Source organism: Trichophyton rubrum, assembly GCF_000151425.1.
Source record: "Trichophyton rubrum CBS 118892 genomic scaffold supercont2.12, whole genome shotgun sequence".
Lineage (NCBI taxonomy): Eukaryota > Fungi > Ascomycota > Eurotiomycetes > Onygenales > Arthrodermataceae > Trichophyton > Trichophyton rubrum.
The window spans coordinates 238077-259008 of record NW_003456417.1 but is presented as its reverse complement, the minus strand read 5'-3'; the positions used below and the strand labels follow the sequence as shown (position 1 = coordinate 259008).

The 20932-nt window shown below is 46.7% G+C and overlaps 8 protein-coding genes across 13 annotated transcripts; 3 read left to right on the top strand and 5 right to left on the bottom strand.

Annotated features, from left to right (window-relative positions):
* Positions 1-381: 381 nt before the first annotated feature.
* On the bottom strand, positions 382-2348 carry TERG_08137 (uncharacterized protein; the record flags this gene model as incomplete). Its single annotated transcript, XM_003231303.1, has 7 exons — positions 382-1283; positions 1345-1679; positions 1745-1910; positions 1995-2010; positions 2070-2104; positions 2177-2189; positions 2259-2348. 7 exons carry the CDS (start codon positions 2346-2348, stop codon positions 382-384), a joined length of 1557 nt encoding a protein of 518 aa, XP_003231351.1.
* An 889-nt stretch (positions 2349-3237) lies between these two features.
* On the bottom strand, positions 3238-7718 carry TERG_08136 (CMGC protein kinase). Its single transcript, XM_003231302.2, has 5 exons — positions 4986-7718; positions 4609-4898; positions 4474-4551; positions 4285-4403; positions 3238-4213 (listed from the first exon to the last, which is right to left on the bottom strand). The coding sequence occupies exons 1-5, from the start codon at positions 5117-5119 to the stop codon at positions 3860-3862; spliced, it is 975 nt and encodes a 324-aa protein (XP_003231350.1). The 5' UTR covers positions 5120-7718; the 3' UTR covers positions 3238-3859.
* Positions 7719-8764: 1046 nt separating this feature from the next.
* On the top strand, positions 8765-10030 carry TERG_08135 (uncharacterized protein). 3 transcript variants are annotated; one of them, XM_047748893.1, is made up of 3 exons: positions 8765-9024; positions 9084-9767; positions 9828-10013. In XM_047748893.1, the coding sequence occupies exons 1-3, from the start codon at positions 8963-8965 to the stop codon at positions 9955-9957; spliced, it is 876 nt and encodes a 291-aa protein (XP_047604884.1). In that variant the 5' UTR covers positions 8765-8962; the 3' UTR covers positions 9958-10013. The 3 variants fall into 3 exon arrangements, with proteins under 3 accessions (XP_047604884.1, XP_047607478.1, XP_047607477.1); XM_047750540.1 differs by having other exon boundaries at positions 8765-8867; positions 8923-10030; XM_047750539.1 differs by having other exon boundaries at positions 9084-9968.
* Positions 10031-10149: 119 nt separating this feature from the next.
* TERG_08134 (uncharacterized protein) lies at positions 10150-11463 on the top strand (the record flags this gene model as incomplete). Its single annotated transcript, XM_003231300.2, has 3 exons — positions 10150-10479; positions 10543-10854; positions 10912-11463. The coding sequence occupies exons 1-3, from the start codon at positions 10453-10455 to the stop codon at positions 11461-11463; spliced, it is 891 nt and encodes a 296-aa protein (XP_003231348.1). The 5' UTR covers positions 10150-10452.
* A 421-nt stretch (positions 11464-11884) lies between these two features.
* On the bottom strand, positions 11885-12562 carry TERG_08133 (40S ribosomal protein S25; the record flags this gene model as incomplete). 4 transcript variants are annotated; one of them, XM_047750537.1, is made up of 4 exons in its annotated part: positions 11885-11907; positions 12015-12224; positions 12382-12439; positions 12560-12562. In XM_047750537.1, 4 exons carry the CDS (start codon positions 12560-12562, stop codon positions 11885-11887), a joined length of 294 nt encoding a protein of 97 aa, XP_047607475.1. The 4 variants fall into 4 exon arrangements, with proteins under 4 accessions (XP_047607475.1, XP_047607476.1, XP_047604883.1 ...); XM_047748892.1 differs by lacking the exon at positions 11885-11907 and having other exon boundaries at positions 11977-12224; XM_047750538.1 differs by lacking the exons at positions 12382-12439; positions 12560-12562 and having other exon boundaries at positions 12015-12237.
* A 295-nt stretch (positions 12563-12857) lies between these two features.
* Positions 12858-14495, bottom strand: TERG_08132 (uncharacterized protein). Its single transcript, XM_047748891.1, has one exon. The coding sequence runs from the start codon at positions 14308-14310 to the stop codon at positions 13480-13482; it is 831 nt and encodes a 276-aa protein (XP_047604882.1). The 5' UTR covers positions 14311-14495; the 3' UTR covers positions 12858-13479.
* A 715-nt stretch (positions 14496-15210) lies between these two features.
* TERG_08131 (uncharacterized protein) lies at positions 15211-17710 on the bottom strand. Its single transcript, XM_047748890.1, has 2 exons — positions 16481-17710; positions 15211-16424 (listed from the first exon to the last, which is right to left on the bottom strand). Exons 1-2 carry the CDS (start codon positions 17690-17692, stop codon positions 16005-16007), a joined length of 1632 nt encoding a protein of 543 aa, XP_047604881.1. The 5' UTR covers positions 17693-17710; the 3' UTR covers positions 15211-16004.
* Positions 17711-17739: 29 nt separating this feature from the next.
* On the top strand, positions 17740-20904 carry TERG_08130 (uncharacterized protein; the record flags this gene model as incomplete). The annotated part of the gene is made up of 5 exons (XM_047748889.1): positions 17740-18399; positions 18454-18958; positions 19025-19220; positions 19273-19372; positions 19429-20904. Exons 2-5 carry the CDS (start codon positions 18733-18735, stop codon positions 20902-20904), a joined length of 1998 nt encoding a protein of 665 aa, XP_047604880.1. The 5' UTR covers positions 17740-18399; positions 18454-18732.
* Positions 20905-20932: the final 28 nt, after the last annotated feature.

Below are 20932 nucleotides of genomic sequence, written 5' to 3'. Positions count from 1 at the left end.
AGGGCTGAAGTCTTTTATATCTGCCGAGGGGGACATGCGACTGACTCACCTTTGCCAGGACGCTCTGTAAAGCAGCCAATATGCCGGCTCAAGATGATATCATGCGGTGATAATAAATTACAAGAACCAAAAATTGCAACTCAGAACATTGGGACTAAACAATAATCAACTTTAACTGGCTCTACTTTCAACCAAATTTCTGGTTGTTGACGTTTTGAAGATATGCGACTTTTCGTGGAGTTTTTTCTGACTTTGTTTTTCGATGAAGCCGATGATGACTCAGCAATTGTTATCGATAAGATCCGATAAAACAAGGGAAACGATCCAACATGCAGTTTTGTATTATGTTCTAGGGGCCTCTATAGACTGGATTGTACATGATTAGTAGCCAGCTGGCTGTTTCTCTCCGTCAGGGAACATCCCCTTATCAAGATTTAAGCCACACTCTTCTCGCCAGTTGGCAGGAGTAAACTTGTCAACGATCTCTTTGAAGGCCTCGAGAGTGCAGAACGACTTGTCTCCCGGCAGATGTTTGGCTGGACTTGCCGCGCAGCCTGGGATGGTAACTGGCTTATCGTTGTAGCGAATGCGGACATAGTGATTTGACAACGCAGGTTGGTTGACCTGAGGAGTGCGTGCGAGTCCAGATGAGCTAGCAGGCTTGCCCTTCTTACCTGTAAGGAAAGAGAAAAAGGACGATTTTTCAGACGCTGGCTTCTGGGAAGGCGGACCAGAGAATTCCTCTAGAATAGCTCCAGCTGGCGAGCCGGAAGCGTCCCTTTCCGAGACGTCTTTGAACAGCTCCACAGCGATCGAAGATGTGTAAGGAGGCCATCTCTCGTTCTTGAATGCACCAATACTGGCGAGTATTGAAGCGAGCGTGGTATCATGGCAGCCACTCAGGGCTAGTTTGACAGCGGGGCTTTCTTCACCCGATTGATATGCACCAGCCATGGGTCTCCAGCCCTTGTGCGAAGCGACATGAACCATTCTCTCGACAACATCTCCCATGAGTGCACCAATGGCAAGTTTGCGGTACTCCCTGCTCTCTTGACCACCGGAAAACCACTCATCGACTGCTATTCTGTCAGCAATCTCACGAGCCTTTTGGTCATAGAACTCCGCGGGAAGGCGGGTATTTGGTCCGTGGGCATATGTTGACGCAACGGTGTCCAGGATTCCGGACAGCCGAGGACGCGAGTCAACAGCTACTCTAGGGGAGTTTTCTGGCATCCACTTTGACCAGAGGGAGTTGAGATATGTCATCTCTTCCGATTCGTTCCCTAGACAGGTTAGTATGACATGTGTACTAGAAGGACGTAAGGTCTAGGGGTGGTTTGTTACATTTATCAGCAGCACGCTGGGCAAAGAGCCTAGCCAGCTGTCTGAATCGATGGCAGCCTCCCTCGTTCGGGAATAGAGTCTCCTCTGCAGCGGACCTTACAATAATAGATGGCATAGCAAAGTCTGCAGTTCTTGCGCTGGATGGGTATAGTCCCCAAAAGACACTTTGCAACGACTCCAAAGCTCGTGGAACAGGAGTAGAGCGGAGATACATGTTATCAGTGTTGGATATAATTTCCGGCATGAAGCCGAGCCGCTCAATGTAGAGGTGCCTGAGTCTCTGCCCAAGCTCAAGGGTAGTTTGACGTCCTTTATCCGTCAACTCTCCAAGCTGGCTATTGATATACCCGGTATATCAGCAAATATCCTATGATGGCAGCATATAACAAGCAGCACATACCAGATGCCGTCAACCTCGCCCTTTGGCCCGAGAGCAATCACAGGCTCGTCGGTATCCCCGAAGCGTTCCATTCTTCTCTTCCATTGAAAGGTATCCCAGGAAGAAAGGTCCTGTTTCGATGCTGCCATGGCAGTTAACCGGGAAGCGATGTTGCAATACGGCCAGTCTGTAATCAAAAAATAGAACGTTTAGATATCCACGGCCGGTCAGAAGGGGAGAGGGAGGGTCGAGCGGGCCGAGAGTCAATTACATGGGTGCAATCCAGCCTATCAAGCAGTAGAGTCAGTTAATCGATGTCCTTATAGACGCAAATATGGATTCGTACATTCTGAAATCTATTCGAGACGGGGGTTCGTTCTCCTGTTCATATGCCGTTAACAAAGGCCTTCGTTCTCCTTTTCATGTCGGACTTATCGCCGCTCGACATCATACCATGTCGTAAAAACTACGTAATCCAGGGTTAGCCTGATGGTTTCCGATCTCCTGACAGGGAGAAAAAGAGCTGTAGACTTACTATCTGCACCAGCTGGAGCTCGAGGTTCTTTGGGTAGAGCTGCCGGAGCTCCTCGTCGGAGTAAGGAGCGCGGGGGATGAGCGTTGTCATGGTCGATATTGAAATAACTAGTTATGTCGACTCGTTATTCAGTTATCGATACAACAAGAAATAGAAGGCTTCAAGACGTACTCTGAATAGGCTGATAAACTGGTATCCTCTTAGTTTGTTCGGGAGCGTTGTCGCCGGCGGCATGTTGTCCCAGAGCATACCTAAACCTAAGGTAGTAAGTAAGTGTAACTACGGGGGTCACTAGTTAGTTGGTTAGCTATCTTGGCCCGGAAACTGAGTCAGCCAACTGCTTAACGAGTTTAACTAGCTTCGAATACCGAGTGAGTTGCCCATCTGGATTTGGCCATGATTGGAAGATCGAATTATCTCGTCCCTCCCATGGTTCAACGTCGATGGATGTGTATTTATCCAGATTAGACACGGAGTGCTCCGTACTGGCAACTAGAATTAACTGGATAACTAGACGTACCTCACGTTCTGAATGGAAATGCTCCTTATTACTGCTGTCTCATGACGACCACTTAACTTGACCACCCAATTCACTGATATACATCACAGCTACAATATAGAAGAAGGCTTTTATCTTTAATGTTTGAATCAAGAAGCTCCTTGATCACGTTAACTACTTGGTGTTTTGACTAGGTATACAGATTGTTGCAGCATTAACTGCTGCAGCATTGCCCATCCAGCTGGTTTACTTCTGCTTGCTAGCGTTGGCTCAATTTATATCACAGTAAGCCAAACATACCAAAGAATTATGGGAGTAGATAGCCTACTTCATGGTATAATTATCAGAGAGAGGCGCCTCTGGGCAAGATGTCCAAGCAAATCAGCATTGATAACTCATCCCCGGAGCGAAGAGAGGGGAGGCCAACTTCCTCTTTTATACCCCTGCGGCTCCATACTGAGGCTGCAAACCCGGCGTTTCTGCCTAGATGTTGGTGATTGAACAAGGGTAGATTCGATACTTAACCAGGCTGCACCCCCCAGCACTCAGGTTGTGCTTCCCGTTCCCTCTTGATCGCTAAGAGTCATACAATATCGCAGTTCCTTTCCTCTTCATTTAAACCACTGCACTCACAAAACTCAGGCCTCTCAGACCTTTCATAATGGCACATCGTCTGACTGCCTTGATGGAACGAAGAAGGTCCCCCCTAATATTGCTACTGAAATCACCGTCAAAGGCCAGGGTGGTTGCAAGGCGCCTTGTGGAAAGTCTCAGCAGTGGTATTTGGCAATCTTGTACTTGGATGCCTGCAATTCAACAATGATTAGTCGAATGAATCGTTATATGTATATATCAAAATATGAGTTAGATAGGTAGAGGCACCTATCCAGCCCGCCAGTTGCTCAACCATCTGGATTCAGGAGGTAGAGAGAACATGGGTGTCTAGAAAATTCGTTCAAGTGATTCTATATACTAACTAGTATTAGGATTTATCCGGTGGGCCCAGCCAGGTACCAAAATACTAGCTCTCACGAAATTTGGCAATGGCTAGCTGCCACCGCATCATCCGCCGTAGCTAAGAGCTCTCATGATCTCAAGATATTCACTCTGGGCTCTGAAACCATGGGTGTTGTAGTGCTTGCTCTGCCGTTGGTCGTGCCTTATCATCGATAGTTAGAAGGTGGTGGATAAAATCAACACAACCTTTAGGCGCGTTGACTTTGGCGAGCTCTTCTTCAAGGGTTCCAACTTTAATAAGCCCTTGGTTTACGAAGAGTTCTGCTAGGTCAAATTCTAGTTGGTATTTAGGGTCTTCGTCACGTTTCACCGACCCTGTGAGCTTGATGATCTTGCCAATGGCCCAAGCAGATTTGTTCACTTCAAGAGGAAATTCCTGGACACGACAATCCTGATCCCAGTTCCCAAATATGACTCGATTGGCAAAAAAGTGTGTTAACTACGTAAGCAAATGTTAGCGGTAGCAGCGGATGGGATACTAGGAAGGAATCAACAATCTCCGGAACGTACAGTCACACCGACAGACCACACCTGGCAAGGTGGCCTAGGCAACATACCCTTCCAAATCTCTGGGGCACGTATTTCAACACCTTGTAATCGGAAGTCATCAAAGCCTTCAGAAGGAATAACTAATGGAAACATGTAACCGTAAGAAAATAGTTCGTAAATGAGCCTCCTGGACTAATAATCACAACTTACTTGCTCCAAGATCGGCAAGTTTGACTATTGGTTTTGGTGAGTCTGCCTTAGAAACCAGGACATTATTAGGATTGATATCTGTCTGATTGATATTAGTTCGTACAGGTTGTCGTAGTTTATATGTCATCTACATACCTGTATGTAGGGCTGTGAAATGCCCATCCATATCTGAGAATGCCTTCACGGCCTCTAAGATAGATCTTGCGGCAGCCTTTAAAAAAGGTTGCCCAAGTTCCTGTGCCCTCGCTCTCAGCGACCACAAATCGGTGTCCAGGTACTCAAATACCATGCATCGATCCGTATCATTGTCAACGACCTCGTGTAATGCTCTTATGTAGGGGGATTCGGCGACACAGCGGTAGCCATAGCAATTGGCCTCGGTCTGGTATATGACGGGATCAGATCCCTCTGTTTTGATTATCACTCTTTCCCTCGGATGAAAATGCAGTCAGTATAACTAGTCATATGTAGCAAAAAAGCCGGGGAGAGCACGGGTAAGGAGTCTAGCATACGGTGTCTTTGACTCTACAGTCGAAGCCTGAAAGACATTCCGCTTCAATGCTTTTATGACCTGGTATTGGCCTTGTCTGCCGTTAATTAGAACTTTTTGTCCCTTGGCCAAGAGGTCGTAAATAGAACGAGACATCTTGACGGAATGATGGTGGGTCGGTTGAGTGTTGAAAGTATTTTTCGAGCACCAGAAATCGGCAAAAAGCTCGCTCGCCAGTTAATCTTGTTAATAGAGAGAGTAACCAATAAAAATGATGTAACAACTTAAATTTGGATTCTATTGGATGGATATGAACTCATTATTGCCTTGTCCAATAAAAGTAACCTATAGTTAACTCGTTAATGTGTTCCAGTGGATGACTAAGTAACGAACAACTCACAGAAAATGGCTCTTTCATGCCTTCCCAGCTAACGACTGGGTGATCAATTGGTCACAGAGCGGTTCAAGTTAGGATACGAATACCAGGTTGAGGAGCGGTATGCGGCTCAACTACTCCGTACCAGCACCTCCTTTCCTAACCCCCGCACATCATCCATCTTTCCCAAGCAGCATTGGCCACGGACACTTTGTAGGTTGGTCATTATAAATAGCAGAACGAGACATCGCTCTCCTCAAGCTCCATCTATGGTATCAACGTGCCATAAGGGTTAGCAGCCATGACTCCCAGGAGAGAGGAAATTGACTATGCGAGGAGGCACTTTTTACAGGTTATCCCGTCCTGGCGATGATGACGGAACCAAGTGACCTCACCCTTGAGCCATTTACGGATGCCTCCAAGCTCGTATGATAGCTGAAGCTGAGAACTTGTACGCCCTCTCCAGGGTGCTGCTTATCCACAAATATTCGACGTCAAAGAGAATTAATATCAGCGCACGTCTAGCCACATCAATCCACTTCAGGGTCTGATTAGCTAGTCCCCCACCCTGGTTTCCACAATATGACTTTCGGGGAAGGGTAGGAATAACATCGGCCACTGATATTTCTCGACAAGAGCGGTCAGGAAAGGCCCCAGTGTATCCTACATAAAGATCTGACAATCAACCTCGGTTTTTTTCAGCTCCGTGCGCAGGTCAATGCCCAGCAGTAATCTTCTTTGCAATTATCCTGCCAGTATATCAAGGGGACTAGGCCTGAAGAATCCTACCTGCCCGAACTCAATTAAGGTCTTGATTTTGGATAAATTCAGAGCGCTGTCTCAGTAGATTTCGGCAATGCCCAAATTGGCCGGCCCAGGCCTTGTTGGGTCGGCGTCGTGTATGAAGTATGCTGCTGCTAGGATGATTTAGAACTAAAATCAAGAACGATACGTCGCGAACAGCTGCTTGAGCCCCACTATAGATAGAGTCAGAATACTGACTCCCTCCGCCATCTGGACCTGGTATCTCCTACCAGGAAAATGTCCTGCAACGTCCAGCCTGACTTAAACCATCTCTCACAGGCTTGGGTATCGAGAAGCCACTCTCTGATGTTATCTCGCTAATTGAAAGCTTTGGTTGAGGGTATTGATGATGTGTCAAGAGAATTAAATAAATTCGACAAGGGCCTCGGCCGTGAGGTTCTACTGAGACGGGGGAGGCTTTTCTGGGAACTTAAGCGCAACTATTGCTACCAAAAAGGCCAGGAAGACCGGGTGATGAAAGAGTTGCGGGCAGCCCAAGACTCTCAGAAGAACAAACCGGGCTTTGAAGATAGAGTCACCAAGGCCAATTAAGCCATCAAACGACACAGACAAGCCCCGACACCCGCACGGCTGAATTGAAAATGAGAGCACCTGCTGGAGCTCCAGACCAATGCGAAGAACTACATCAGTAACCTACGTAACCTACGGGTCACTCTGGAACGCCTAAAGAAAGACTGGAGGACCTCCATGAAGTAAGTTCAGGATGCAGTTGATGAAGGAAGCAAAGGATAGTTTTGCTTCCATTCTCCATTTGGAGTATATTGAAGTCTCTGTTCACACACACACGCTGGTGGAAAACCACCCTCTGATTATCTTAAGGGACATGTGGCCGGTAGGGAATTTAATAATCTAGCCAACTGAAGTCCAACCAAAGATCTCAAACATTTATAGCGGAAAACGGTCGCCGAGATCCCCAGGTTAATGTGAGCGGCAACGCCAGCAGTTTGTCACCGTCGTCGTCGTCGTCGTCGTTCTTGAAGTTGACGTTGATGTAAAAATTTAAAGTTAAAAGTCGAAGTTAATAAGCGGCTTAGTCATTAATGACTAATACTTAGCCAACCTTGTATCCAAATTTATATACGGACCGATCGAATAAATAACTAGTTCGCTATTTCATCCGCATGATAATTAATTTATCACGATATTATAATTCTTAGTGGTCTCTTATTAGTCTGGCTACCAATTATTGGGTGACCTACGGCGCTTCACCTTGCACGCCACAAACCCTTCGACACGGGAGCCGCCTCTTTTGCCATTCCTGGTGCGTCGTACAGTTCATGTTCCAGGGAATATCGTATCCACGACCAAAGAACGCCTGGATTAATTAAATAGAGCCGTCTAATCACAGTACCAGAGCTTATCAACGATTGAGATATTGCCTGTCCTGCTCGATCTGACCAGATCAAGTCACGGTGTGTTCACGGTGTTTTGTATCCTTCTGCGTCTGCTTCTACTTCCGCTTCCGCTCTACCTAGACAGGAGTTAACAAGATACGTTCCAGCATCCCGGGGCTTTTCAGCCGCTTGTGCAGCTTTCTTAGCCCCCAGGCTCGCTCGCCGTTTGCACCCTCGCTGGGTGTAATCATTGGATCTTGCCGTCGTGCCGCGGGCTGAAGACAAGGTGGAAAGGCCCATTAACCACTTAGCAATAATGGAGGTATAACACCACTCTTCTGCATTCTCCTTCCCTCCCCTTCTTCTTCCAATTTTTCGTCTTCTCGTTTTTCTTTCATCGCCCAACCCCCCTTTTTCTGGTGAATGGCTTGTCTCGTTCCTTTTTCCCCATCGATGGAGCTCTCCGTTCCCCGGTTTAGCCTACCCAAACACGTCCAAGGCGTGTCTTAAGCCCGCCAAATATGAAATGTCCTCTCTTATCTTGTTTCGCGTTCCGGGATTAAGGTCGAGTCCAGCCAGAGTGGTACCATCCCTTGGTGATGCTGGTGATCATGAACATTTCCCCTTTTTTGGCATGCAATACGATTGGCGTCTCTGGGAGACGCCATCAGGCTTTGTTGCGATACGACTATCTAGCCTGGCCGGTTCATATTAATATGTTCGCCCGGAAGACTGTCATCTTCTTTTTTCAGCTCGGCTTTTTCTTCTTATTTTTTCTTGTTTTCCTTTTCTTCTCTGGTTCAGCCCTGCACTTGCTTCTTCCTCCACTCTTGCTTCAGGGTATCCGGTGGAATGGATACGTCCCATACCTCTAGATGCCACATCCTATAGCTCCAGGCCCTTCATCCTCCGAATTGTGTATTGTTTTGATACATCAAACTTGACGGCTTGGGACATGTTATGCTCGGCCGTGCTATGGCGCTGTACAATGCCCTGTTGAAAACCCTTCATGTACCCCCAGGACTCTGTATATCCCTATCTTCCTTCCCGACCGACCGTTACCTATACCCTGTTCCATTTCTTCTTGCTTAGAGTATATTTGAGCCCCCTTCTTGCATGATATCATGGCAGCCACACTACCCAGACGGGCGCGCCCGGCCATAGACCAAGGCCAGGAGCGTCTTATCTATTCAAATACATCTCTCCTACATGGTCACCCTCCAGTCATTAAAACTAGGGCACAGCTAAGTCTTGAGGAAAATTTACAGGCCAATGCCCCCCAGAGTCAAGCAGCCGCTCAGCCTGCTCAGATATCTAATCCAAAATTCCGTGAAACGCGGCCTCGTCTTCTACTGATGGGTCTACGAAGGTTTGTGCCAGTTTCCCTGTTTCAAAATAACCTTGTGCTGAAATGCTGCTTATAGAAGTGGAAAGTCCTCCATTCAGAGCGTTGTATTCCACAAGATGCCACCGACGGAGACTCTTTTCTTGGAATCCACTACACGTATCCAAAAGGATGCTATCCAGTAAGTTTTACCCGAGGCTAATGTTATGTCGTATTACTGCATGTCTAACATGGATATAGTTCTTTCATGGATTTTCAGATTTGGGATTTCCCAGGACAACTAGAGTATCTAGAACCATCATTTGATCAAGAGGAGTTATTCAGTAACCTGGGAGCCCTCGTTTGGGTGATAGATGCCCAAGACGATTACCTAGAAGCCGTCACTCGGCTAAACAAAACCATACTTATGATCCAGCAATACTACCCACACATCAACATTGAGGTCTTTATCCACAAGGTAGATGGGCTCTCAGAAGAATACCGATCTGATACATTTCAAGACATCGTCCAGCGCATCTCTGACGAGCTAAGTGACGCTGGATACGAAAATGCACCAATACACTACTACTTGACTTCAATATACGATTATTCCGTTTTCGAGGCCTTTAGCAAGGTAATTCAAAAGCTCATTCCCCAATTATCGACGCTGGAAAACCTCATCAATATTCTCTCAAATAACTCTGGCATGGAGAAAACATATTTGTTTGACGTTCTCAGCAAGATATACATCGCCTCCGACACAAGACCAGTAGACATGGCATGTTACGAGATGTGTTCCGACTACATTGATGTGATCGTTGACATCAGTGAACTATACTCCTGGGACCATCCAGACCGAAAGGCTAAGGGCCCTCAAGTGTCAGAAGCAGAAAGCCATGTTATACTTCACGATAAATGCATGATTCATTTAATGGAAATGAACAAGTAGGTCCGCACCTTGACTGTATCGCTATTGAATACTCCGCTAACTTGAACTCTTTCTAGATACCTCTGTCTTGTTTCCGTGATCAAGAATCCTGATGCAAAGGAGAAGAAGGGACTCATCGATATGAATTGCCGGACGTTTCAATATGCGCTCAACGAGGTGTTTAGTAGAACATGGGATCAAGAGTAATCCATAGACGGTAGCATTGGGCGGCTATCTGTTTGAAGCATTGATATACTAATTTGAATTTTTTTTTTCTTTTTTTTAAATAAAAAAAAAAAGGCCGAGTAAGGTGGCTTTATGAGCTGCTTCAAAGTTGTCAGTTGGTTAAAGTCGCGCTGTCACTATATACACGGTTAGGCAGTTCCTAAATCTGAAAAAGAAAACAATTAGGATCCTATCCATCCATATATTTAATTTCTTTCTGTGATTAAATTTAGTTCCAAACAACTTTGAGTTATATCATTTCGGCTGGTCTGATCTATATAGTTAACTGGCTAATTAACTTGTCACTATCTGCGTTCATTGCACATGTGACCAGGATCAGCTCCAGGTTGATAATTCTAAACTTCCACATCATCACCAACAACTCCAAAAGCCCACCATTTCCTTGTTCTGACCCCATAGCCCCTTTAAGCCAGGCTCGGGGTATAACTACGGCATAGTAGGCTTTTGAGTGTGGCAATGGCCAATGTACGATACAGAGCCAGGGTAAGTTCACTATCCCAATCCCTCAATCATATACGCTCAAGCATGAGCTAAAGCTATTTCAAGGGCAGCAATTACGCTCAAGCAGATGGCTTGAATCAGTTCGATGACAGCGTGTACCCCGGTAGGAGGACGGCAGTTGTGGAAGAATTGAACACAAGTGATGAAGAAGATGAGGGAGTCAAGCAGATTGAACCAACTGAACCGAAAACGGAGCAGAATAGCAGCCCCAGCATAGGGATTGTCGATATATTACGGTTTTTATTCTTGGTTTTTATCATATCATCGGGTTTATCCTACTACATTACTTCGGATTCAATAATATGGGGTTACCAACGACCGTGGTTTACAAGGCCGCAAGTGTTGCTAAGATACTTTGTGAGTATTGCATACCCGGGGAAGTGCTTTGAAAAAAATACTGATGTGCTTGCCTAGAAAGGTCCTCTGATTCTCTCTCGCTCGGAATTGTCTTTATACAACGGCACAGATCCCAATCTCCCTGTGTATGTCTCTGTAAACTACACTATCTATGATGTCTCTGCAAACCGACGCATGTACGGCCCGGGAGGAGGCTATGGGTTCTTTTCTGGTCGAGACGCAACGCGTGCATTTGTATCGGGTTGTTTCAAAGAAGACCTGACCTCCGATCTGCGCGGGTTAGAGGAGATGTATATGCCTATCGAAGACGTCCCAGACGAGGAATTGACTAGCGCCCAAAAAAAGATTCGACGAGAGAAGGAGTTAAGAGAGGCACGAGCCAACGTTAGGAGGCAGGTTTTACATTGGCAGAACTTCTTTGCTGACAGCCACAAATACTTTGAAGTCGGCAAGTTGATACATGATGGGGAAGATGAGAAAGGGGAGAAGAGAGAACTCTGTGCCAGTGCTCAGGCAGCGAGGCCGAAGAGGTCTGAGATGAAAAAAGGGACAGCAGCTAAAAGCCAGCCTACGTATCCTCCGGGCGTGAAGAAGGGAGGAAAGCATTGAATGACTTCCATCTTCTGTATATACCACATCCAATGCTAGGGCATAGAGTAGCGGGAAGCAAACCGAAACAAATTGACCTATATCCGATACGATGGTAACTGGCTGAAGCTGTCAACTTTTGCTTGATTGGCGTGGTATCTGAAGTGGTCTTCCTTTTTCTAATTCCGTTTTCATTTTCGGATGGCTGAACATTAAATAACATTAAGCCTCATTCGTACCGTGCAAAGGGTTCCCTTTCCCCATTTCGTTCCACCCAATGGAATAGAAAGGGAGCAGGCACTAATGGAAGAGGAAAAAACGAGAAAACATGATATTTCTCGTTGTCGCTACATGATGATGATGAACCGTGTCAAGTAAACGTAAGGTGTAACGCCAGAGGAATACAAAAGGAGGACAGAAAGGAAATCCTAATGCGTTTTCTTTACTCTGCGGCAACGGCACGGGCTAAATTGAAGAGAACGACGTTAGTTTATTCCACCTCGAGGCTCTTTTGATATATCCGATTCCACGGTATCAAGCGTGCTGTAGGTCTGGTAGGAGTGTTGACATACTGTAGATGTTCATCTTAGAGTGACCAACAACCTTCTTGATCTGACCCTTCTCCTCGAGGTCGGCAAGGGCCTTTCGGGCAAGGGAGCCGTTGATCTTTAGTCTGTCGACGAGGGTTGCGACGGTGATCAATCGGTAGGACTGGACATCCTTATAGAGCTTCTCGGAGGTGGTCTTGTCGAGAACGACGGCGTGGACGGCCTTGTCCTTGACTGCCCAGAGCATTAGCTATTCGTTCTCTTCCTGCATTTGACACCTTGTACACTCGGTTCATCGATGACGTTCTTCCGCCGCATCTTCAATTGAACATCGCCAAACAACCCAGTACAAGCGAGCGCACCTCATATCCGCGCTAGGAATATCTCTTACCCTTTCCCTTCGACCACTTCTTCTTTTGCTTCTTGCCTCCGGCGGATGCTGATGGTGCCTGTACGTCGAACTGTCAGTAACGCTGCTAGGAGGTCGAGAAAAAGTACCGGAGTCGCAATGACAGCTAAGCACCTATGCGTAGCCTCGCCTCGCGGTAGACAACACCAGCTATACTGACCATTTTGGATGAACTTGCGGATCGTTGTCGACGGGAAGAATCAGCGACAAGAAAGAATCAACTTGAGGCTTTCTTTTCGACGTCGCCAAAAAATTACCAAGTGGGGTATGACTAAGCAGAAAGCCCTAAGCCCTACGCAACTAATAATCCATATGGTGCTGTTTTAACATTAGTCATGCAAAACGTGGCCGCTTTAAATTTCGTATTATGTAATATTTATTTACTCTATTCTTCTTTTCTTTTTTTTTTTTCTTATTTTTCGGTCTTTGTCAGAGGAAAGTCAACGTCGCTCAGGGGAGGCAGAAGCTCTGCAGCATCATCGACGGCGGCCACTTTGTGCAGCTGAGTCGATGAACCGGTGCCAGTGAGATATCCCATCTCATATCCTCGCTGCCCTCCAACCCAGAAGAGGCCGCCCATCTCCTTGTCTGTCTTGATCCAGCCAACTTCAGCTCGCCCGCGCAGACTGCGGATTATCGCACCGCGAGGACTTCGACCACAGAGCCACTGGTGGACTGCTACTGTGTTATCGTCGCCGCTCATAGTCATAAGGAGATCCGGGATCTCACTGTTCCAACATAGTTGCTTGATGTTGGCACTGTGGACAAGAGCTCCGGACAAAGTTGGCTTGCTGCCCTCAACAGACCACATCCAAGCTATGTTGGGCATGCTTTCGTCAATAGTCACAGCTGCGCTGCTCGTGGGGTTAAATGATATATTGGAGACGATGCGGTCTTCTGCTGATAGGTTGTAGGAATACGGAAATACTGGTGATTCTGGAGCCAGCATGTAATCCGTGATATCTGATATCGTAGATTCCTGTTCAACATACACATCTCGTCCAATAAGCTCTGTGGTTGGATCTCCTAGTACAGCTATAAGCACAAACTGTTGATTTCCACCAAAGTAAGCATTATTGTCTATTTTGTTGCGCAATAGGAAAGACATACCGCTGTCCCACTTATCAGCTCAACAGTGCCATCATGTTTGCCAATGGCCAAAAGCTGAGAATCAGAACTCCATTCAACAGTTCTAACACCAAAGTCGTGGTCATCGTCACCGGTGCTAGATCCTTCATAACTCCTAAATCGCTGGCCATCGGCTGTGTAAATTACTACCATAGTGCCTTGGCTTGCGGTATCCCACACGGCAATCCAATTGCCATCAGGGCTCCATTTCAGGCCTCTTGCGTCCGTAGTAGGAAGATTGACAGCTGTAATAACTTCATAGGATCCAACTTCATGTAATGATAGAATATCCCCTGTATTCCCTTTAGTCAACACTGCGAGGTGTCCTGACCTTGGGCGGAATGCGTAGGTTGAATTTCCCGCAAACTTTGGGCATTTGATAACCCGCTGATGGCCTGATGTGAGAGAGAATATCGTCAAATGCGTGTTAAACTCAGGTATAACAATGATCTCGCCGCCTGATTGAGTGAAGCTCACATGGGCCAGCCCTGTATTCTCCCCGGCATCTATTTTGGCTGACCATGTCTCCTCGTTGGCGTCATAAACAAAAATTTTATTCCCGCCGGCGCACAAAACACGCTGTGAGGTGTTTTTAGCCCTTTGTCCAGGCAAAGATTGGTCTCCGAACTCTCCAGTAGCCCATTGTAGATATTTCACAGGCCCTGTCAAGTCTTGCAGGGAGATGGGCCGGATATCCCCATCTCCTTTGAGTGAATGGATTTTTAACTCCTTCTCTCCCGCTGTAGCGGCAAATCGACCATCGTCAGATAGAGTAAAAGGCATCTTATATTTAAAAGAATGTTAATTAGATGGCTAAGTAATATATTCCAGGGAGCTAGAGTAACACTTGGTAGTGGACTTGTTATTTATATTGAACCACGATTTGCCTTTTTAGGGGCAAACTCAAAAATCATAATAATAATAATTATAACCAACCAACCAACCAGTTAACTACCCACATCCGTCTCTCCTACAACGCCAAACTCGAAAACACTCACGGCTCTTGTAAGCATGGACTGATCAAGAAAAAGAAAAAAAAAAAAACAGTAGCGCCCAGGGGGGTTTTACATTCAGATGACCTACGCGGCACAACTAGGCCAGTGCTGATAGCGTCCAATATCAAGTCAAATCAATCACTTCAGCGTCATGTATCATACTGGAAGCCTCCTCAGGATTTAAATCTGAAGTTGCCGAACGTTTTCTCCCACTGACATCAGAGTTAGAGTGCTCAAAATAGTCATTTATCGGGCGATCTTTGATAACAATATCAAGAGCCATTAACGACTTGTATCGGGCAGAGCCGAGAAATTCTTCGAGCTCCGTAGGAGAAACAATACTGTTTATATTCTTTACAGCATCAACAGCCCTACTCTTCCACATGGTAGCTGGGTTACCGAGCTTGGTAATCACCAAGGTATTTGGATTACCCGAGCGACGAGTTTCGTGACGAATTGTCTGATCTTTGTTAAGAGCTTGGTGTATATGAAACCGACGGCTCGAGTTTATCCGCAGCTCAAGTACTTCTTGCGTATGATTTTCCAAGAAGGCATTAAGCTCAGTGCAGTCATTGCATCCGCAGCTCGACGCCGGTGGACGCCTCCAGCTCTCCACTGCTTTACTTCTCGAACGGACGTATCTTAAAATGTATTCCAAGATTGCCCTTAGAACGAAAATCGACTCCGCGGATCCCTGTTTATGGCCAGTTCGACCCGGCAAGCCTGAAACTATACCCCGAAGGAAAGGAACAATTATATTGGGGAAAGCCATTTTAAGCGACTGAGACTGTTTAATGGCACGAATAATGCCAGCATGAAGAATGGACAGGGGTATATCGAGATCAAGACACTGTTCGTAAATACTGATCAAATCTTCACTCTTGAGGGCCGAGGATTTATACTGTACGCTTGTCCTGAATGGCCCAAAACTTGTCACGGGCTTTGCTTCGAGACCCTGGTCCAGGTTGAGGTCTTTGACTATATCTTCGAAAGTTCTTCGGTAGAACGCACGGAACCCTTCCAAACAGAGATGTCCTTTTAAATATGAGGTTCCTAGTTTAGCTAGACAAGATGCCGTAGTACCACAAGTGGCCACCTGTCGTAGTAAAGTGATTGTACTTAAATGCAAGTTAGAGGAAAGTTCGCGATATAAGATTAAAAGGCATGCAGTAAGCTCACCCTTGAAGTTTCTCAATCGTCGGGTATAACGTGAGTATACGGACTATAGAGTCTACTTCATCCCGAGTACCATTCCGGAGTCTTGGTAGAAGCCCGGCAAGTTTTTGCTCCCGCCAACATAGCAAATCAACCCATTCGGCTGGCCTTCTTTCGTCTGGAATGCCAATGCAAGCTGAGACAAGATCAGTTGCCACCACGACTTGTTTTGCTGGGTGATCCCGAGCTTGTAGGAAGATATAATTAAGTCTGAGTTTCTCAGTATGAAAAATTTAGTAATCGGGAGATCAACTTTTTCATGCAAACTTACGCTTTCTTCACAATTGCGTATTCCTGGCCAACCAAGTTCTCTGCGATGCATGGGTAGACCTCTGGAGAAACGAAAGCTCCATGGAGTTTTATCGTTTTTTCGAATAATTCATTATTCCCGATCGTGTGGAGACCTTGGGCTATGATACTAAGGACAGTATCGCAGAATTTATACCTGAAGGTACTGCTTACGCGCCAGCCAGGTCTCGAGATTGCATGGTATTTTTCGTAGGCTTCATTGTGTTCCAGAACCAGCTCTACAAGGCGGTTGAACTCCTCGCGTGATTCGGTATCTTCAGAATCCCGTATTAGCGGCAACAGCCTGTTGAGCCAGGCTGCCAGTTCCTCCTGATTGCTTCCATTTATGCCTCGAAAGCGAAAATAAACATCAAGTCTTTTGGGAACGATAACGACAGCCTTTTTCGTAGTGTTAGAATATCAAGCAATATAAGAGATATTGAAAGTTTGCCCACCGTATTTCGATAGAAGTGACACACAGATGTGCCTTCGTTTCCTGTATACCCCGAGAAATCCTCATCCGTAGGGATTCCACGTAGGACATTCATTTGGATATACTCCGAATTCCTAACAGGGATCTGGCCGCACACGGGATTCCCTTGCGAGTCGATTACCTGTTTCATCATGGTGCTATCATCAATAGTATCCTGGATCTCATAATAGCCCTGAGAATTTGTGTAATCATCGCATGAACCCGTAACTTCTCGCTCTACGTTTCCTAAGTAAAGGTTGAAGCCTAGTTCCTCACAGGCTGCCTGGAGTTCAGCCATACGGGGGCGGTCTGAGCCTTTCATCGATTGGAAACTCAGGCTAGAGTTTGTGTACATGTGCGAAAGTTTGTACAATAGCAAATACGGGCCGTCGTCTTCGGCTCTAGGCTTCCAAAATTTTAACACATTTCTCAATGCTTTAGACTCTGAGCTAGGAGCAGACGGTACATTGTCCGTACCTTCGAGAATCAAATTGTAGGTTAGGACAAGACGATGTCCAGTGGTGATGGGTTTGATCTCGTGGAAGACATCCGAATACCATGCAGCATATGAGAATCCGGCTATTGATGTGGTGGATGTTTTGAACTGCATGCTCTTGCCTTGATGGTTGAGAAAAATTTCACCTCCTTCATGTTTTGTAGGCAAGCAGACGACCAAAGTAGCAAACATCCCATCTGCTTTTGGAGAGTCTTGATGGGATAGGAAGAATGCGTCCTTTTCGTAGATTAGAAGCTTGTAAGGGTCTGCTCTGATCGAGCTCACCTTATCGGCAACACCCAGCCCCTTGCCGACGTCAGCGACAATCTTCTTCATGTAGTTGGCCCACCCGGGAGCCTTGATGTCGAACTCGGTGGTATTGAGCTCCCAGCATTTCCGCACAGAGGTGTCGACTAGCGTCTCTTCACCCTTTCCGAACGGACTTCTATGACAGACATCGATAATGGCGTTGGTATCGTCGGGGCACAGTGGCAGCTTCACCACCCGGTCTAGGCCATGGATATGGAGGTTTGGGTCAAGGATCCCATTTAGGCTGCGGAAACAGGCAAAGTCGCCCTTTGAGTCAATTGAGCGTAGTGCTTGATGAATCCTTCTCTTAATATTTGTGATCTCTGGTGTGTCTTCACCGCTGGAATCGTCATCACCATCTTGGCCTCTGGGCCACCCGTCGTCACTCATGGCCGTTTGGTTTGTACCACGCCGCCTGTAGTTAACTGAATTAGTATAAAGGTTTTTCCGGACTCCAGGGATTTCGATAGTCAACGAAGAGTTGTCTGGTGTTCAATGTCCTTTCGCTTGTTTGTTCCCCCTCTTGCGATGATGAGATGACCTGAAGCAGCCAAATAATAATAACTATTTAGTTAATTTAACTACGCCAAAAGCCGCCATCACACGCGTTTCGGGCAAGTTGGGAAGGAACTCGGTCACGTGGAGTTAAGTTAACACTAGTTAAAGTTAGTGTCAGATATACTTATGTAGAGCTTAGTCAGCTCTCAGTCTACTTACATAAGCTATCTAATTGAAGGAGCTGACTAAGCGAGATTTGACCCTAGTAAACTTTAACTTTGAGCTAGCAATAGTTAATTGGCTATTTTTGATTTTAAATTCCTATTGGCTGAAAATGCGGCTGTCTCGACCGCAGCAAAGCCCAATCGGGTCTCCGCTTATGCCGCTTCCAATAATGCTCAACATCAACATCGCGAAGCTGAACTATATAAAAGGAGCCTTTTACTCCTGAAGGAATGGAATTATTTCTAGATGCTCACACATAGTTAGTTGATCAACCCAAGACACTAATTATGACCTCAGGAAGACAAGAGCCTGTCATCGTTGCGTCCTGCAAACAAACTCGGTTCCATCTAGCCGAGGGCAAGGGTTCAGGCGAGGTATCCATATCTATGTAAAATTTATAGTATCGATAGTTACTAACTTCTATCTAGATCGATATTCAGGGGCTAGACATACTTATTGCCTCTCGCCCATCTCAGAGTCAGGATGCAGAGTCTTCAGGGGCAGGAAAGGCGAAGGCCCGAAAGAAGGAGAAAGCTGGCCTAGGGATGGAGATTCTCACTAGTGCGAATCTTCGTTTAAAGGCCGGAGTCCATTATGGCCTCGTTGGTCGAAATGGGACAGGGAAGTCAAGTGAGACTAATCCCTGTATTCTTGTGGGTAGATATGATACCTGGTATTGACATGTCTGATTAGCCCTCCTCCGAGCTATGGCCGATAGGCTGATACCCGGGCTGCCTGAGCGTGTCAAGATTGCAATTCTCCAACAAACTGATGTTGAAGTTGACCTCGATTCTGATCCGGTATTGTTGGCCGGTAAGGGGACAGCAGCATTACAGGTCAACGATGAACCGTCAAAGAAGGAGCCAAGGACTGTTTTACAACAGGTCCTGCAAAGTGATACGTCACGGAATGAGGTCACAAGAAAAGTAAAGAGTATGTGTTTTTTTTTTTTTTTTTTCAACCTTTGACCCTGAACGAAGCTGAAAGTATCGGTGAAAGTTCTATCACAGGCGCTGGAAGACCATGAGGACCCCCTGGCACCAGTAAAGGCCATCAGACAACTACGCCATGAAGCTTGTCAGCACCAACTGTTTCTGGCTCAGAAGAATGCAAGTCTGAGAAGCGGCGCTAGGGGGCTACAAGCAAGAAAGGACTTAAAGGTAGCGGAAAGCAGGCTTGAAGAGTCAGCAGAGTAGTAAGTGTCAGGTTCGTACTCGAAAAAGAGTATCACGACTTATTCTGGATAGTCTCAATCATGATCTTACATCTTTGGATGGCTCGAAAGTCGATGAAGACACGCAGGCAGCCATTTCGTTACTTGCTGATGTGGAGGCACAACTTGAAAGTGTAAGTGCCTTAGGATTGACATAAGTATGCTATGTGCTAAGTGGATATATATTTAGATGAATGTTGTAGACTTGGACCAAGAAGCTCGGAAGGTTCTTCTTGGTCTAGGCTTCAAAGACACTGATTTTGGCCGACCGTTCCTCTCTCTATCAGGAGGCTGGCGTATGCGATGTGTGCTGGCTGGAGCATTGATCCAAAGTGCAGATATTATGATTCTGGACGAACCAACTAACTTCCTTGATATGCTGGGCGTGATATGGCTGGAAACTTACCTCAGTCGAATGCAGGAGAATTCCGATAAGACAGTGGTGGTAGTTTCTCATGATCGGGCATTCCTCAATAATATATGCGAGGAGCTTATAATCCTTAGGGACAAGACACTTACCTATTTTAAGGGCAATGTGTCTGCATATGAGCAAGACCGAGAGTCTCAAAAGCTTTACTGGGGGCGTATGAAGGAGGCGCAGGAACGACAGACGGCGCATATTGAGAATACTATCAAGAACAATATGAAGATAGGCAAGAAGACAGGAGACGATAATAAACTGCGAATGGCCAAATCCAGACAGAAGAAGTTGGATGATCGAATGGGGGTACAGGTAAGCGCAACAGGAGGCAGATTCAAGCTGAGCCGTGACCGTGTTGGATGGCATGATTCTATGCGAGCTGAGATCGAGGTCCCGGCGGACGAGAAGGGGGTATCAATCGACCTTCCAGAGGCGCCAGACCTGAGGTTCCCGGGACCGCTTCTCTCACTTGAAGGTGTGACATTTCAGTATAAACGCAACGGCCCTGTTGTGCTCAAGTCCATTGACCTGGTGATGCACATGGGCGACCGTGTAGGGATCTTGGGTCTCAACGGATGTGGCAAGTCAACGTTATTGAAAATTCTAGTGGGAACATACGAGCCAACACAGGGGAAGATATCTCGACACCCTCGACTGAAGCTAGGATACTACTCCCAACACTCGGTCGAGGAGCTTCAGGAGCTCGGAAGATCGTCGCCAACGGAGACGGGACTGAGTCTACTCTGCAGGGAGACAGAAGGCGTGCTCGATGAAGGGGAAGTCAGAGGCATGCTCAGTTCGCTAGGATTGCCTGGACGGACGGCGTCAGACGTCCCCGTCTGCCAGCTATCGGGTGGACAGCTGGTTCGGCTTGCGCTTGCCCGGATCCTTTGGCCGATGCCACATATCTTGGTGCTCGACGAGATCACGACGCATCTCGATTTCCACACCGTACTGGCCCTAGCTGCAGCTCTCTCGTCATATAACGGGGCTCTGCTGCTAGTCTCCCACGATCGATACCTCGTTCGGAAGGTGGTCGAAGGCAAGGAGAACCGAGATGGCGACGATGACGGCGGCGGTGTAATGGCAGAGCATGAAGCCAAGGACCGCGGAGCGGCAGCTGTGGATGAATCCCAACGCCGAGATGTCGTTGTGCTCAAGGCTGGCAAGCTGCAGCTGCAAGAGGATGGAGTCGACCAGTTCGAGGCCAGCCTGCAGAAACGGGCCCGGAAGATGGTTGCTTAGCCTAGCTCCAGCGGATATTCGCACATGC